Here is an 18,281-nt window from a genome sequence, read left to right on the forward strand (position 1 = left end):
CTAGTCCGCTGAGGATGTAATGACACAAAGGGTTCAAAAAAATATGCAAGGAAGGCTGAAAAATCGGACATGTATTTCACAATATTTTCATACTGAATTGAATAAAGTCCTATAACTGAGAACAGAAACCCATGACACATACATCTGTATTAAAGGGATCGTATAGTTTTGGTTGAGACCTAATTTCAGGTTTCTAACATTTTTTGGTGAGATAATGAGAAACCTCTTCTGAAATATGAAAGTGCATGTAATTCTATGAGGAATTCAATGTTTATTTGATGAAAATTGGTTTTGAAATGGTTGAGATATCCAAAAAAGTGATTCTAATAAAGTGTGGAACCCATACTTTATTACGATCGCTCTGTTTTACTTTTTTTTTTTGATGTTTCAGTCATTCCAAACCAGATTTTCATCAAATAAACTTTAAATTCCTCTTAAAATGGTATGCTCTGTGCAATATCATATGTATTTTCTTGGTATCTCGCAAAAAGTTAAAAGCCCAATTCTCATCTCCACCAAAACTGTACCATCCCTTTATAAACCCTAAAAGGTCCGGGGGGGGGGGGGGGGGGGGGGTTGATTTAACCCTCCCCCGGCCACAGAACAGCCCAAAAAAGCCCGGCCTGGTTAGGGTTTTAATAATGTGTATACATATTGATACAATGTGCATCAAAAGTAGTGTCATAGGGTACTTGTGTGTTCACAGGTATTCCAAGGAATCACACTGCATACACATACCAGGTGATGACATATCACAGAACTAATTAGCAAAATGTATGTGCTGTTTCAAGGTGTCAAATAAGTTTTGTAAAAATATTAAGATGGGTGTTGACATGAAGGGCTAACAAGCTACATGCACCATATTCTCTCGATAAAAGAAGGTGACACTGCTCAGTGGTTCTTTCAGAATAGAATGGGGAAATAAATTAAATACATTGGAAAGCCAGAACCCAGACAACCTGAGTAACCAAATATTCCATTTGATGTAATATCTCACTGAAAGATTGAACTGACTTTCAGCAAGAACTATTGAACAATCAGAGAGTGGTGTGTGTGTGTGTGTGGGGGGGGGGGGGTATGGACCAGGCCTATGAAACTATTTTCTAATGTACTTTCTCAATACCTTATATGAAACTGACTTCACTGGAATATCTCTAACAGACATTTTTTTTTTTTAATGGTTATGAATGTAGTGCAGAAAATGGAACTGCTGGAAAGATGTGGTTTTGGGGCAGGAAACAAAATAGAGTCATATGCGATCTTCTGATAGCTCCACAATGTAAATTAATCTCAGCCAAGCTGGAGGTGAGATTCCACTATCTCATGAAGTGGACACGAACACATGGAGGACAATCAAACAAACAGAATGGGAGAAGTTGCATTAAAATTGAACAAGGAAAAAGAATGCTATGCATTTGTAAAGTTGCATGATTCTAGTATGTTGTCACTACACTGATAGACATCATAACCTCAAACTGAGTGTGCAAAGTGAATGAGATTATGATGTCATTCTTTCACAAGTTTCCCATTGGGCTTTCACTATGAAAGCTATCACAGGAATCATGTTTGGATTGATAATGTAGCAACTACAAAGTAATCACCCTTATAAGTTGCCATTTCATGTTTTGATCAAGGCCCATGGATGATAACCTTTAGTTGCTTTAGCAACCCTGGAGAAATATTTACCTAACAACTTCATTTCAAAACAATTTTCTCCTTCTGGACCAGTATTCCATGATGTCTAAAACCATTCATCTGAGAGTTGCAGTTAACATTAGATTTAGGAATTTGTCCAGCAACAATTAATTTGAATATGCTTCTCTAGATCTCAAATATTACTAGCATATTTACTGATTCCTATGACAAAGCGAATTTACCAACACACTGTTGGTAACCTTCCATACTACCCTGAAAAGATAGTCACAACTTTGAAAGCATTATCTCTGTGAAATGATGGACAGTCTAAACAGTTTGTTCAATTCACCTTAAGCTGAAAACAGGAAAGATATTATAATATAATATTTGAAGGTTGTTGTTTTTTTTCATCTCCACTAACTCTGCTTTATTTGATTGGAAAATTAGATTTACATGATATGGACTACAGGAAACAACTGTAAAAGTGGTAGAGATTGCACATGAGCATAATCGCTTATTGAGAGGTTATATCAATGAATGACCGATAGTTGTGGAAGCATACATATGCCTCATGTGAGAGTACACTTACAAGAACTTACAATCACCTCTTAACTCTGGATAGAAGAAAAAAAAATTGCATGTCGCAAAATCCAATGCTGAATCTCCCTGGCACATATTGGTCATGTGGTATTATGTAAAGTTAGCCACATGTCTTCAAGGGTTTAGATGGCCCTTCCACATTAGTCATTCAAACTTGAAGTCTCTCTGTGCTCATGAAGCTTCTTGTGAAGCAGTCCAGCATGCCTCAAAGACAAAGGAATGAATCAGAAGAACTTGACTCCTTCATTCGTGTCAAACGCTATCATCTCTGCCTTTCGCTGACGTTCCAAACATTTCAGCGCTCTCTTCAGCAGCCAGTCTTCTAAGCCATAGAACTCTGGATCAATAAAAAAAAAAAGGGTACATCCATCACATGCTGTAAGGAGGATGACTGTATTACAATCAAATCTTAATAACATTGCAGCTCTTGGGAGTGCCGTGTAAGCTGCTTCAATTTGGTAATATTCCCCTTTGGGGATGTACTGAATGAGTACATGTTCTTCATATTTTGGTGCGAGAACTTACTTTCACTAAGGCAGAAATCTTTATGTGGCTTCCACTTTAATGCAATGCAAGATACCTTGACACACTTTGTAGGAAAGATAGTGCACTCCTTGCTAAAGTGTCAGAACATTACCTCGTGCAGGGTGTGATGAGATGACATACATAGTAACAGTGCAATATCTGTGAGTGTTAAGTTGCAGACCACAATCTAAGAATTTCAAAAACTTGTTTCAAAATATTTTAAAGATATCCATAAGAGCTACACTGTGGGATAGTGTGTTGGTAACAAAATCATGTGGTTGCATAAAGTACCACTATGATTTAATAGAAGGAAAATAGTTGACTAGATTGCACTTCTAAATGCTTATGGTACATTTTTTTCAACTGATTATATCCTTTAATCTCATATTTTGCATCACATTCATACATAGGGATGGCATGTGTTCACACATAAGTGTTGTAGCATCAACGCTGTTGCTTTGAGTAAATATTACTACTAACCTTCCTTTGCTGTGTCTTCTCCACTTGTCAATTCATATAATGTGCACACTGTGTTGGTCATTCCATTGTTACTGGCCTATGGTAAACATAAATAAGATTACTATAGTAGAATGCCAGGGTGACAAAACAAAATATATGTTTAATTTTGTTTAAATGTTGTGAAATGGTTGAAAACAAATGTTTACATACCAAATACAAACATAGGAACACTCACTTCACTTTAAACCCATCACATGTCATGTTCATGTTTACTCAACTCTGACAGAACACTACTTTTAATCCGTTAAAGACCAGTCCTAAGTATACTTGGGCAGGTGTCCATGGGATATACGTGTTATAGCAAAATCAGCTTGTCCTCAGTTACAAGCATATAGTGGAATACCATGAGAATGTTTTATTGTAACTACAGTTGTAGCATATACATTTTGTATGTCATTCAGTTCAGGGACCATTCACTTTAAAGACTTATCTTATTGATAACTTCCAGTAATAGGTTTTACCACCTGAACTGCCAATCACCTTTCTTGATTTCAATATACTGCCAAGGCCATATTAGGGTGCTGGAGGGTGGGTGGCATGGTCAAGAAGAGAGATGGGTGTTATTAAAGGGAACGCAAACCCAAAGAGCAATGTGGATTGAGTGAAAGCAGTAACATGAGTAGAACACATCAGTGAAAGTTTGAGGAAAATCGGACAATCAATTCAAAAGATATGAATTTTTAAATTTTTTTTTATGTTGGAACCGCTGGATGAGGAGACTACTAGAGGTTATGACGTATGAGTGGACAACAATACAAAGAAAATATAAAGAAAATTCAACAAAAATTCCCTTTTCTAGCTTTATGAAAGAGCACTTGACTAACCGCTTTCAGAAAGCAGGGGGAATAATTGCTACCCTTAACATAATATGTCAGTATCAAGTTTATGGAATTTGTAATTTTCATGAAAAATAAATTTTTGTGGAATATTCTACTATATTTTCTTTGTATTGTTGTCCATTCATGCGTCATAACGGGTCATAACCTCTAGTAGTCTCCTCATCCAGCGGTTCCAACACCAAAACTTTAAAAATTCATAACTTTTGCATCGATTGTCCGATTTTCCTCAAACTTTCATTGATATGTTCTTCTTATATTGCTGCTTTCACTCAATCCACATTGCTCTTTGGGTTTGCGTTCCCTTCAATGAAATATAATGACAATCTTTTTTTTTCTTCTTTGCAACACCTTCAGGAATCTGATGAAAGTGCAGAACAGGAAAATCCCATTATAACAAGGACATTGCAAGGGCAGATCCAGAATTCCATACAAATCCACACAAATTCTTCTTTATTTTCTGTGAAAAATTTTGAAATTCACATCGCAACAAACAGACTTCCAATTCCCACAGTTTAACATGTCACGGTTAAAGGACAAGTTCACCTTCATATATAAGTGAATTGAGTGAAGGCAACAATATTAATAGAACTCGCTGTACTATCCGTGAACCCGGAATTGTCCGTGCATCTTTTGTGCCAAAAATTTTCATTCCTTTGCTAACTCGTCAGTTGATATGCCTTCGTATACGTTATGCCTCTTTTTATGGCTAATCGACTTAAAGCATTTGATTCCCTAGATGATGATGAACTCTTTGATCTGTTTAGAGGTTCCCCTACGGAATCAAGTCGGAATAAGTCACAATCGTCTGCTTTTTTTGACGATCTTATTGTTAATAATGTAAACTCATCTTCAAAAGATATATATAATGATTTTGATTTTGAATATGACTCCCCTCAAATTCCTTCTAAATATGTAACTGTTGATCAGTTTAAAGATTATACAAAAAGTTTTTCACAAAGCATATTTTCTATGTTACATTTAAATATAAGGAGTATTAATAAACATTTTGATGAGTTGCAGATATTATTAGATAATCAAAATAAACAACAAATTTTAGTAATAGGTTTAACTGAAACATGGTTATCATTTGACGTTAATTTGCCGTATGCACTAAATGGTTATGAGTTTATTGTTAATAACAGAGTAAACAGGACGGGTGGTGGAGTCGCTTTTTATTTATCTGAAAAATTTGAATTTAGTGTTTGTGATGAATTAAATGTAATGAATGATATTGTAGAGACTTTGTTTGTGGAAATTTGTATTCCGCAAAGTAAGAATATTATAATTGGTATTGTTTACAGACCCCCAAGTTCTAGTTCCAAGGATTTTTTGAATTGTATGACAAATTTATTAAAAAGTCCTTTGTTTATTAATAAAAGCATTTTCATAATGGGTGATTTTAATATTGATTTGATTAGGAATGATGATATCACATCTCAAGAATTTCTTGAAATGTTTTTGTCAGCCTCCTTCTTGCCACTAATTTTGAAGCCAACTCGTGTTACAAATCACTCCGCAACCCTCCTTGATAATATTTTTTCTAATTCTGTGCAGATTTTAAATTCTGCTATAATTCTATCTGATATAACTGATCATTTCCCTATTATAACATGTTTTGATCTTAAACATTTGGTTAATAAGTTTCAATTTTCTTCATTTAGACGTAGAGCTTCACCGGAAAATTTGGCTAGCCTTGGTGCTTGCTTAGATAGGGCTGACTGGTCTAGTGTTTATGATAATGATGACGTAAATGCATCATTTGAAAATTTTTCAGGGATCATGAATAAATATTTAGATGAATATATTCCTAAAATAAAAGATAAGTTAGTTAATTATAAAATGTCTCCTAAACTTCCATGGATTTCAAAATCTGTTCTTCGTTCAATAAATAGGAAAAATAGGTTATATTATAAATTCAAAATGAAAAAAACTGAGAAGTCAAAAAATAAATACACTTCATATAAAAATATCTTAACGAAGATTATACGGTTGGAAAAGAGGAGATATTATATGATTCAGTTAGAGAAATATAAACATGATATAAAGAATACATGGAAGATATTGAAGCAGGCTATGAATATATCAAAAAAGAAATTAAATATTACAAAGTTAAAATATGATAATAAAATTGTTGAAGATCCTAATGATATAGTTAATATTTTTAACTCTTATTTTTCCATGATTGGGGAAAATCTGGCAGAAAAAGTACCACAGTCAAATATGCATTTTTCTACATTCTTAGGTCAACCTAATTCTAGTTCAATTTTTTTTTGTTCCAACTACCAAATATGAAATAATAGATATTGTTACTGCAATGAATAATAAACGAAGTGCCGGTTATGATGATATAAGTAATTTTATTTTAAAGGGAATTATATCATCAATTGCTGACCCACTTTCATATATTTTCAATACATCCATACTAAGTGGTGTTTTTCCTGAAATTATGAAAATAGCTAAGGTTTTTCCTTTATTTAAAAAAGGAGATGAATTTGATGTAAGTAATTATAGACCCATTTCTTTGCTTTCATCCTTATCTAAAATTTTGGAAAAATTGGTGTTTGTAAGAACAATTAATTTTCTTAATTTTCATAATGTTTTTACAAATTCTCAATTTGGGTTTCGTCAGAAACACAGTACCATTCATGCCCTTTTGAAGTTTATTGACCACTCCGCGCATACTATTGATAATCATTCTCATCTTATTGGTATCTTCCTGGACTTCTCCAAGGCCTTCGATATGATAAATCATGACATTTTATTATATAAATTGTCTCATTATGGAATACGGGGGAAGGCCTTGGAGTGGTTTAGGAGTTACCTACAAAATCGAAAACAATATGTATCTCTGAACGAGAATGACTCAAATCTAGAATTCATTAAATGTGGCGTCCCACAGGGTAGCTTATTAGGACCATTACTTTTTATTATTTATATTAATGACTTTTGTAGATCATCTGATACACTCTCATTTATACTTTTTGCTGATGATTCCAATGTTTTCTTTTCTCACCGAAATCCAGATACTCTCGTAAGCATTGTTAATTCTGAACTGAAAAAAGTTACTCAGTGGATAAGAGCTAATAAATTATCACTTAACCTCAAGAAAACTAAGTATATGCTTTTTAGCAATTCTGTAGAAGCTTTGCGCACAAATATCATTTTTGATGACAATCTGTTAGAACGTGTATCTCATATAAAATTCCTTGGTATCACAGTGGATGATAAACTTTCATGGAGACCGCACATTATTAACATTAGTACAATCATTTCACGTAATATTGGTATCATAAATAGACTCAAGTCTCATATTCCAATGTCCTCTTTATTGACCTTGTATTTTTCTCTGATTTTACCGTATCTTAATCACGGACCCCTAGCATAGGGTAGTGCCCATCAAACTTTATTAGATAAATTACTATTACTGCAAAAAAAGGTACTTCGTATCATATGCGGCGTCCCGCCACGTTCCCATTCAGAGCCATTGTTTACTAAATATAAGATTTTGAAAATCAAAGATTTGTATTTTTTTCAGCTTGGTCAGTTTATGTTTAATTACAATGCAAATGCACTTCCCAGTATTTTCAATTCAATGTTTCCACGGAATCAGTTTTTTCATAATTATCCGACTAGACAATCTAATGAGTTTCATTTGCCCCTCCTGAGAACTTTATTAGCTCAGAGTACATTTATATACACCGGTCCTAGATTTTGGAATTCATTAAGCTGTGAAATAAAAAATTCCCCTTCTTTGCATTCTTTTAAGCGCAAGTTGAAATCATTTCTGTTAAATCCTTTTTGATATATTTCGTCATTAGTTAGATCTCATCAACCTCAGGGTTCATCATCCATCCACCAATCTTTCGTTTACTGACTTCATTATTACGTAATGGATTACATGGATTATTATGCAATAGCCATTAAATCCCTGCACAGCTGCGTGCAGTACCAGCCCTCTGAAGCACATTCTCAATCACCCCCTGTTCCATTTCCCTAGTTCAGCGTGTAGGCATTCTCTTATTCTCTTTCTCTTTTTTTCTTTTCCTTTCTCTCTCCCCATTCTTTCCGTCTTTTTTGTCAAGTCGTGTCATGTCTTTTGTATTTCTCCTGTCTTGTTCCGTTCTGTCGTAAATTATAACTGTGATTAGTATTTGTAAATAAGTAATTCATAAGTTTGTTCATTTTTTGAGTGGTTCACAACATACAAGCTTGCTTTTTAGTGGACCTCTAAGTTCTTTTTTTTCCTCAACTGAAGCATAACTTTGTACTTTTTTGCCAGTATGCATTCTTTTGTTTATTTGTATCATTTATCTTTTACAAAGTCGAATGTTTATGTTTATGATGTAATTCCAAATATATTATGCGTTATGTTTTGTTGAAAAAAAAAGAATGAAAAATAACTGAATTGAATTGAATTGAATTGAACACATCAGTGAAAGTTTGGAGAAAATCGGACAATCTGTTCAAAAGTTATGAATTTTTAAAGTATCTGCGCAGTCACTGCTGGATGAGAAGACTACTACAGTGTGTGATGTCACATGCGTACAACGATATAAGGAAAATAAAAAGAGAATTTCACAAAACTTTACTTTTTGAATAAAATGCATATTTTCTTCGACTTGTTACTGACGTATGTTAAGGGTAATATCAATCACCCTGCCTTCTGAAAGAGAGAAGTCGGTGTTCTTTTGCTATGCGAGAAAAAGTGAAAATATGTTAAATTCTCTTTATTTTTTCTTTATATCATTGTACACATGTGACATCACAAGCTATATTAGTCTTCTCATCCAGCCCTTACTGAACACTTTCCCAACAATGAATGTACAAGAATAGCTACTGATCGTGGCCCTGGATTGTATGCTTTGCTTTATACTTACCCATCGGTATATGAGATTTCCCCATTCCTCTGGTGTTCGCCACATAACGAGACATCTTGTTCTCCCCTTATCTGTCCATTCAATATTTCCTGCAGAGGCAACAAAGCATGAAATATGAAATAGTATACCTCTGTATACATTTTCTGTAATAATTAAGTGTATAGATTATGATTACGTGCTATATAACATGTACTGTATGTCATTTAATGTAACACACTGCTTCAGTTTCATTAGCTGAATCATTATAGCTTATCGTTGGTTAACAGTCACATTAATTTCAGGGGTTAGGCAGTTTAATTGCTTACTTGGTTGCAATGTCAAATTGATGTGTCTAATATCTGAAGCATTTGGCATTCATCATCTTGATTGTAACTACCAATAATGTGATGTTAACAGCTATGAAAATGATACAAAAAAGGTTACTGTTGTGGAGTTAGAGGCAGATCCTTCTTCTCGGGTCTTTTTGCATTGTTCATTTATCATTAGCACACTAACCTTTTACCCTCAAGTCTTCAAGCACAGCCTGTATTCCTTCTGCAGACAGCTTCCCTGAGAGATGAAGTTAAGGACACTTACTCTTGCAATACTACATGAAAGGTGCACAATAATCTTTATCTTCCAATCATGGTTGAGGTCTCAGAATAGACATGATCATTTTTTTTTTAAATCACTGCAATATATTTCTACTGGTATAATGTATTTTGACTTGCAATCTGAGTCATGGTCATCTAATAAAACATGCCAACTTTAGATGATGATTTGATAAGAATCTGAAAGATTTTTGAAGGAAGCCTTCTTTTATATTCATAAATTATAGTGTTATTCCACACCAAGTTCAAGTTGGCTCTGAAAAACAAAATAAAATCAAACAATCATAATTTTACACCTTTCATCAAAGAAACAAAAGAAACTTAACTCAAACATGAAATACGATGTTGTAAAAATATCATAGCCTCACAATCTCCAAATGACCTACAAACAAATCTCCACTAGATTTCTTTGTGTCATTTGACATGATCTCAAAAAAAACACAACAACTCTCAGCTTACTCATCTGCTGCACTGCAATAACCTAGCAATGATGGCTTCCAGACTTTTTTGGGGGGGGGGGGGGGGTGGGGGCATTTCCACTGTAAAAGGATACATTTCAGGGATGTCAGGTTATTTTCTGTTTCTAGTGCATTCAATACAATCTGTTCAACTACTTTAATGAGAGATAAATTTGCCCCAAAATTGCTTAAAAGAAGCAATTCTGTAGAATTTTTGCCAAAATAATTTGTGTGTGGGTGTGTGTGTAACATATGCAACGTTGCACAGACATCTATGTAATAACATATGAAGGTCAAATACATGTGCAGTGAAAATTTGTGTTTTTTAACTGAATGGCCTAACATTGCTTAGAAATGGTGATAACAGCACTAAAATTCTATTGAACACTGTGTTTTATACCATTTCTATATTTAGTGGGTATCACATTTCACACGGACAGACAAAAATGTGACAGTTTTGTATGTCAATTTTATAAACATATCCCATGTCAATCTTAGTACATTTCCCACTATAAAGTATACAAATGGTAGAAAACACAGTGTTTAATAGATGAAGATGCAACCATTCTGTTTGACTATACTCTATTCAGTGAGTCAACTTAAAAAAAAAATAAAAACATTCTGTGATTGCACTTTACAGAGTTGTACAAAAGTGCCCTGGAGATTGAGTCATGCAAGAATGTCTGTTTTGCCAAACTAAATCTTTGTCAGCAGACAAGATAGATGCCACTATACTGTCATACATGTATATTTTCAGTGTTTTAGTATTTTTGTTTGTTTTAACACACTGCAAATGACCTTTGTTTATATAAATCCAACTCACAAATACATTTCAGAACATGGTTTTCTCACCAACTGTGTATCCATTTACTTTTTAAAACTGAACTAAACTTAGTCCATTCACAATTAGGCATGACAGATATTGAACCCCCAAACACGATTAAGTTAAGTTCACTTTAAAATCTAATCATGGGTTACAGTAGATGAACACTAAGAATATAAATTATGAAACAATTATGACAGATAATGAATCACAAGAGATGCACAAAAGACAAAAAGTGATTCAATAACGCCATTCATCAATGACTATTAAATGCATGGGCTAAAGAGAATGAAAATGCAGGAACTATTAGTCTTCATCCAAAGAACTGTTCCCACATTGACCAGAAATACAACTAATCGATATTCAATGCAAACTCCAAAAAAGTTCATAAAGTTGACTACATCACATCACATATTGAATAGCCACACTGGTTCCTACTTTCAACAAAGGAAGTAAGCATGCTGCATTTTCTGCAAGGTAGGCTATAACATCACATAAAAGGATACTGTTCAACTTGGCATTACTGAAGAGAGGAGAAGATGCTGCCTCTTTGACATCTAGTGTGTATATCCTGTGATGTTTGTGGTATGCAAGCAAAAGATCACACCATGCTTGAATCTGCTTCTTCCTCACTTCTAGATTGGGCTGTAATCTGCAGGAATGAAAGATTAAAAACATCTATCAACACACATTAAAACAGAAAATGTGGTGAGTGATTACAGAAAGTATTAAATTAAGAGACAGAAAGAGTGTAGTCTGGTTTTTAAATGCCTGCCTATCTACAGGTATGATAAATAGATGACTTGTTGATGTCAGAATAACTTCCACACAACAAGGTGACTTCAGCACAATACACACATGAATTTAATGCCCACAGTTGTACAAGAAAAGATGAAGGGAGGGATCATTAGTATTCATTTCGTACATAAACAGAAATGTCATCTTCCATTTGGGGCTCCACTAGACATTAAAGGTGCATAGTCCCGGTAGTGTAGAGGGCGCTGTTGATGATACTGCCGATCACCGTCAGCATTGATATGAAGATTACCGAAGTTGAGCTGTCATCAAGAGTAAAGTGCGTAGGTGTTGCTAAGTAACGTTGCCTTCGTTGTCTTCTCTGTGCATCGCGCAGTCTATAGTAATGCCAGGGTGTGTGCATACAGCTGTATGTGCTTGTTATTATGACATCACAAAAGAGGTTTACTAAAGCTGTCATCCCCCTCAGCCGAATCATGAGCCGAACTGTGATCGGACCATTTGTACAACTCTGTAAAGTGCAATCACAGAATGTTTTTATTTTTTTTAAGTTGACTCACTGAATAGAGTATAGTGATCGGACTATAGACTGCGCATCGCGCAGTCTATAGTAATGCCAGGGTGTGTGCATACAGCTGTATGTGCTTGTTATTATGACATCACAAAAGAGGTTTACTAAAGCTGTCATCCCCCTCAGCCGAATCATGAGCCGAACTGTGATCGGACCATTGACTACAGTGAATCGGACTTCTTCGGACTCGGGGAAGTGGGTCACAGTGTAAGCGCTAAAGAGGAGTTGATAGCGTAGGTCTCTATAGGAAACTTGTGCCGTGCGCCCGCGTACGCATTTGACTAAAACACCGGGACCATCTATGCACCTGTAAGTCTGACAACAGAAACCAATACTGGTCACCAATATGTTGCTCAATCAATTCACCTGCCTGCAGCTAGATCTTTGAAAACTCACTACAGTCAGGTTGAGACACACACATATCTATCATCACAGTCAAAAAGCACTTTTCGAGTTTTACTTCATGTACATGTTATGAAAACAGAAAGAGGTCCATGACAAACAAAAACAAAAACAAAACAAAACAAACAAACACACACACACACACACACACAAACACAACTATTTGTATACACAAACAATCAAGCACAGATGTCATATTCTACTCTCTAGGATTATAGTTGCCTGCAATCATGCAACTACTGGTGAATTTTAAATGAATGTCCAATGTTACTTAAAGTTTGTTTGTTTGTTTGTTTTTTGAACATTGTGGTTTAACCTACCTCCACTGTATCAAGGAAGGTAGTCACTTTCTAAGCAAGCATTGTGATTTCTTAGATTCAGGAAACAGTGAGCGTTCTAAAACCTTTAATGCTCTTATCGAGGCTAGTATCTAAAGTGATCGATTCCAGATAAGTTTCTTCATATGTAGATACTATAAGATAATGACAAACCAATTCTTACATGTCAGATGTTAATCACTATCTTATAGACTTTTATTTCTATCTCTCATATCACTGAAACTCTGAGGTCTCAAGAATGAGAGCCATTAGAATAAATCTTATATTCGCTAGGCAGCATATTGAATGATATTCTCATTTTGCTTTATAAATCTTTCATTCAGCCACATGTTATGTGTATACATGTACATGGAACTGAAGAGTGTGGAACTTCATCTCATGTAACTAGTTTAAATTGTATTTTACTTTGTCAGAAGACTGCAATGAGAACAATCACATATCATCCATTATGGATAAGTTAAAAAAAAAAACATTTTCAGAAAACTACAGGTCATGGTGTTTTCTACTTGATTGATATTCCATTCAAACATAACTTTATGTTGGATTTGTTGAAAGGCAATTTACTTCATTGAGTAGAATACTGTCAATGTATTCAACACTCCTACGCAACAAGAGGTAAACAGTAGTTTACCAACTGGTGCTTTAATAGTGTGCAAACTTTCAAAATCCTGATATTCCTAAAGATAGGAGTTAAATTGTGGAATTCCTTGACAAAGGACATCAGAAAGCCAATACAGGGAGATCCAGCAATATCATTAAATAGGCCCCACCACAGGGTGCATTTGTATGTATGCAAGCAAGGTTAGGTAGTGTAAGGTAGTATCTTTGGTAGAATTACTGTATAAGCTGTTATTTTCGCGAGGGTTTAATTTTCACAAATTTCGCGAATCACAGTTGGATCGTGAATTTAACAACACATGAAAATGTCCTCATGCGCTTTGTTCCCAGAGCATTAACGTAAGCGTCAGCGTCGATTCGCGAAAACAACATCTCGCGAAAATGTCTAAGACCTCGTCATTCGCGAAAATAACAGCATATAATAAAGTAGTGGAGGGACATATATACAATGTAGATCTACATTAGGAAGTCATTTTTGAGAATATAAGGATAACAGAAAAGAAAGATCACAGAAATGAAAAGAAAAGAAAAAAAGGGAAGGAAAGAAGGAAGGACAGAAAATGCTAAGCTGCAAAAAATTCATCCCACAAAGGAGCTTCGAAGCTCCTTGGACCCACGGCTGTATCAATCACACATACAGGTATGGTATTACCTCCTACCGGATAGCATGGTAATTCTGGACACACACATTTTTGCATACTAATGACATTCAGTATGCGCAAGACTTCGTAGATTAGCCTTGCAGAACGTTGCGTGGACCGAAATCGCAAAAAATGTGACTCAAGAATGTAAAAACGTGAAGAAATTCACATTTTATCTCAGATTTATAGTTGAGTGACCCGCACCTCATCATTGTTAATATTTATGCATGTTTGAATCACATTTCATAATTCTATGAAATCCTACTCACATACAGAAAATATGCTGAAGATTCCAATAGAACCACAAGTTCACTGAGCGTATTCAAACAAATTTGCAGCTATTATTGTCCTCAAACGCAAACGATGCATTAGTTGTGCACTAAGGAAGCAACTCGTCACCCGCGCTCCCATAGACAAAGCACGTGAAATAGAAGTTGTCGATTTTTTATCGCGTGAACTGTTCGATATGTTCAAGATAGACATTTTACTGTGAAATACGAATTTTGAGCCTCATTTGCCGATTTTGTCTTTGTCGTCCGCTTGGTAAGAATGTGTACGGTGATTCGTGGGATGAATTGTGACTCTGGTGCAATGTGCGAAAGACGTCGATTATTTCATTACGAAAATTGTGTCCGGAATTATAATGCAATTTCACACTGCGCAAAAAGACAACTTTTTGGAGAGGGGTATATTTGAAGTCTATTTTCAAAAAATAAGAGTGAGTAATTTTCATAATTTTTCCAAATTTGTAATTTTCAGGACTTTGTGAATAACTCCTGCTATTTTTGACCGAAATTTCATCTTCTGATTACGGAATTCAGAGCCACAAAAAAAGCGTCCGGTGATACGATCAACTCTCCTAATGCTCTTTGGTGGGGCCGCCTTCACAAAGAAAGCTCGAAAGTATACTGTGCAAGAAAGCCTCACTGCTGTGCTTATGGACTGTTGAGTGTTGTCACTGAACGCCACATATGGTATGGGTGAATTTACAATTATATTATGTAGAGTCTTGCCAGCGCCAGGTAAGCCGCCGTATCAATATTTAGTAGACCTAGTTGAATTGTCTGCAGACAGTGCAGTGGTCATGATAAGGTATAGACAGAAAGATCCATTTGTCCGGAGGACTCTTTTTATATTTTGCCATTAACGCTGTCCTCCGTAGGGGATCCGTGAAGCCAGACGCAGTCTCCGCGGAACATTCCCCGACGGACAGATACAGACCGATCTTTCGGTCAAGATAAGGTAGTGCTGCCTGCTGCAGTGCTGGGGGCAGGGGCCCATTTCCAACATTACAATTCCACTTTTACACAAAAGACAAAAATAAGAAAGATGTTGATAAATATGACAGGGCAAGAAGAAGCTATACCTGCCTTGCATAGTCTGTCTATCAAGGTGGATTTGATCCATCCTGCTCCCAATAATTCCGAGTATAAAAAAAAAGGGTTTCGAAGATAAACGGTTGAGAGAGAGAGAGAGGGTTGGTGCAACTGACACAAAATAACATATATGGGACTGTTGCTATTTACTTTCTACCAGTATTCTAAAGCTGGGAATGTGACCACAAAAGTAAAATGAACGAACGATATTACGGGGATTTAATTATAAAAATTCTAAAATCTGATTGAAATGAGTGGAATAAAACTGATCTTACGTGAAAAATGGTGGAAATTCGTACTGCCACGGCCACTCGAAATTCCCCATTGCATTGCAATGCACTCTCGCTCCGCTCCTTTCCCGTGTGAATTTATCATCGACCTCCTCGTCGACCTGATTTGAAACCAAAAGCTAGTCGTGAACATAGACCGTCAGTACCTTTATACCGCGTGGATAAACAGTACGAATATGAAGCTTGATTTGTTTTGTTTTGTTTTGTTTTGTTTGTTCGTTTTTGGTGGCTGTCTGTACCATGACAATGGGATGATAATGGGATGACATGATAAGAAAAAATCACCTCTATTTTTAAATTAAGAATGAAAGATACAGTATCTTACATGATACAATATTGATTGTACAATGTGCACTCATAGAATATTCCCACACACGTATTTTTTTATTTCATCATTAATATCATTATCATTATTATCATTATTATTATTGTTATTATTATCATTATCATTATTATTATTATCATCATTATTATTATTATCATTATCATATATCATCATCATTATTTCATCTATTTCATGTCATGTCGTTACTAAGTTATAAACGTGAGTCTATTTGACACTAATCCTTATGACGAGGAATGCCCCGAAGGATTGCCAGGTACATAATTATGCTTTCTGGCATAATTTTAGACTCTTCAGCATCTAACATTATGCTAGGCATAATTTGGCTGTTTTTAGCATAATTCTAGCGTAATTGCTATAAAAAAGGAATCTTCAGGCGTTTTGTCTATTGTGGCATGGCCGGCGCAGCCGTGGGGGCCGTGGGGGCTCGGGCCCCACACTTTTTGTGCACCATACAAAGGAATACATAAGACGTCATCACTTAGGGCCCCCACACTTTTTTCAACCCGGAAGTACGTAAGTGGCACTAAAATAGAAATAGATAGAGATCTTGAAGTATGGGACGGTAAGATTATGTTTTTTCTCTGAAGACCTTTTTATATATATATATATATATAACACCCGGAAATGGGAGGGGAGAGAATGAGCTGAGGATCCTTTTTTTTTTTTTTTTTTTTTTTTTTTGGTTGTCAGCTGAAGAAACCCGGAAGTGGACGGGGTTGTGGGCGAGGACCTTTTTTTTTTCTTTTTTTTTTTTGCTTGTCAGCTGATCGGGCACCACAAATTGCAAATTGTAGCCAAAAAAAAAAATGCTCAGATGATTGGGCACCACAATGAGAAAGGGCACCACAATGCGATTGGAGACCATAATGCGATTAGGCGCCACAATTAGATTTTGTTTTATTTTATCTATTTTTTGTTGTTGTTGGCTTGTCAGCCGACTGGGCACCACAATTCGTAGAAAAAAATGTGAGGACTTTTTTACTTTTTTTTTGCTTGTCAGCTGATTAGGCACCACAATTGGTTAACATAATGTGACATAATTTCATGGCAATTTAGCATGATTTTAGGCCGCTTCAAGCACAATCCCATTTTTCTCACAGGTCACACTGTTATAAAGCCCATAGTGGTTGAAGATATTTTTTGAAACACGATGGGAACACATCAGACTTGGATGCGTACCAACTTTTAATGATTCCGAGTGCCTCAAACTTTTATTTTCCTAGTTGAGTTAAGTTTAGTTCAGTTTATTCTATTTCACCACGGGTCACTCACTGCAGTCAATGGTTCTTCTGTGAGTCCGTGTAGTTTTATAATCATACATCATATAGTTGTTAAAATTGAATGTTGTTGTCCATTACCATTATAAGAAACCCAAATACGGGTACGCCCATCTTCTATAGATGCAAACTTCACTGGTTACCAGTTGAAAAACGGATCATGTTTAAACACTCAATAGTGTATTGTTAATCAAAGAACTTATTCACCACCAACCCAAACACAATCATAACCTGCGCTCCTTCTCACAAAACCATATCTGAAACCACAAATCCTCTTCTATGCGTGCAATCCGTTAAAACCAAAACATTATGGCAATAGAGCCATCGAAGCATCTGTCCCTGTTCTCTGAAACTAATTATCTACAGAATTGGATAATCATGCCTTCACTCGCGTTATTTAAGACTCTTTTCAAGACCAACCTGTTTTCAAAATGTAGAATGCTATGTAGGATTTTCTTTTTGTCGAAAAAAAATACTGCAAGAAATTCATTTCATAACTTTACCGTATAAAGCGCATAGAAAATTGATTTACAAACATAATGCGCTATAAATCACAATACATTGTCATTATCATTATCCTTATCATTGTAATCATGTCTTTATTGATAAGTAAAAACAAAGGACATGTTGACATATGTACCAGGTCCGCGGTCCTTATATTCTGCAATGGACACATGGGAGGTAATGACACACTTACAAATACTTACACAGTGAATAGATAACAATATAGCTGTATTTGCAACAGATTTGTGAGGTTGATAACATTACACAAAATTAATTAATCAACGTACATTTCCCCA

At 35.4% G+C, this 18,281-nt stretch overlaps 1 protein-coding gene across 1 annotated transcript; it reads right to left on the reverse strand.

Moving 5' to 3' along the window:
• Nucleotides 1-1,067: 1,067 nt before the first annotated feature.
• LOC139716871 (vacuolar protein-sorting-associated protein 25-like) lies at nt 1,068-15,893 on the reverse strand. The gene is made up of 6 exons (XM_071628398.1): nt 15,844-15,893; nt 11,373-11,518; nt 9,491-9,544; nt 8,996-9,084; nt 3,241-3,316; nt 1,068-2,572 (listed from the first exon to the last, which is right to left on the reverse strand). Exons 1-6 carry the CDS (start codon nt 15,891-15,893, stop codon nt 2,460-2,462), a joined length of 528 nt encoding a protein of 175 aa, XP_071484499.1. The 3' UTR covers nt 1,068-2,459.
• Nucleotides 15,894-18,281: the final 2,388 nt, after the last annotated feature.

This window comes from Diadema antillarum, unplaced genomic scaffold (assembly GCF_040938485.1).
Source record: "Diadema antillarum isolate AM-2024a unplaced genomic scaffold, OU_Dant_1.0 scf00000071, whole genome shotgun sequence".
In the NCBI taxonomy this organism is placed as follows: domain Eukaryota; kingdom Metazoa; phylum Echinodermata; class Echinoidea; order Diadematoida; family Diadematidae; genus Diadema; species Diadema antillarum.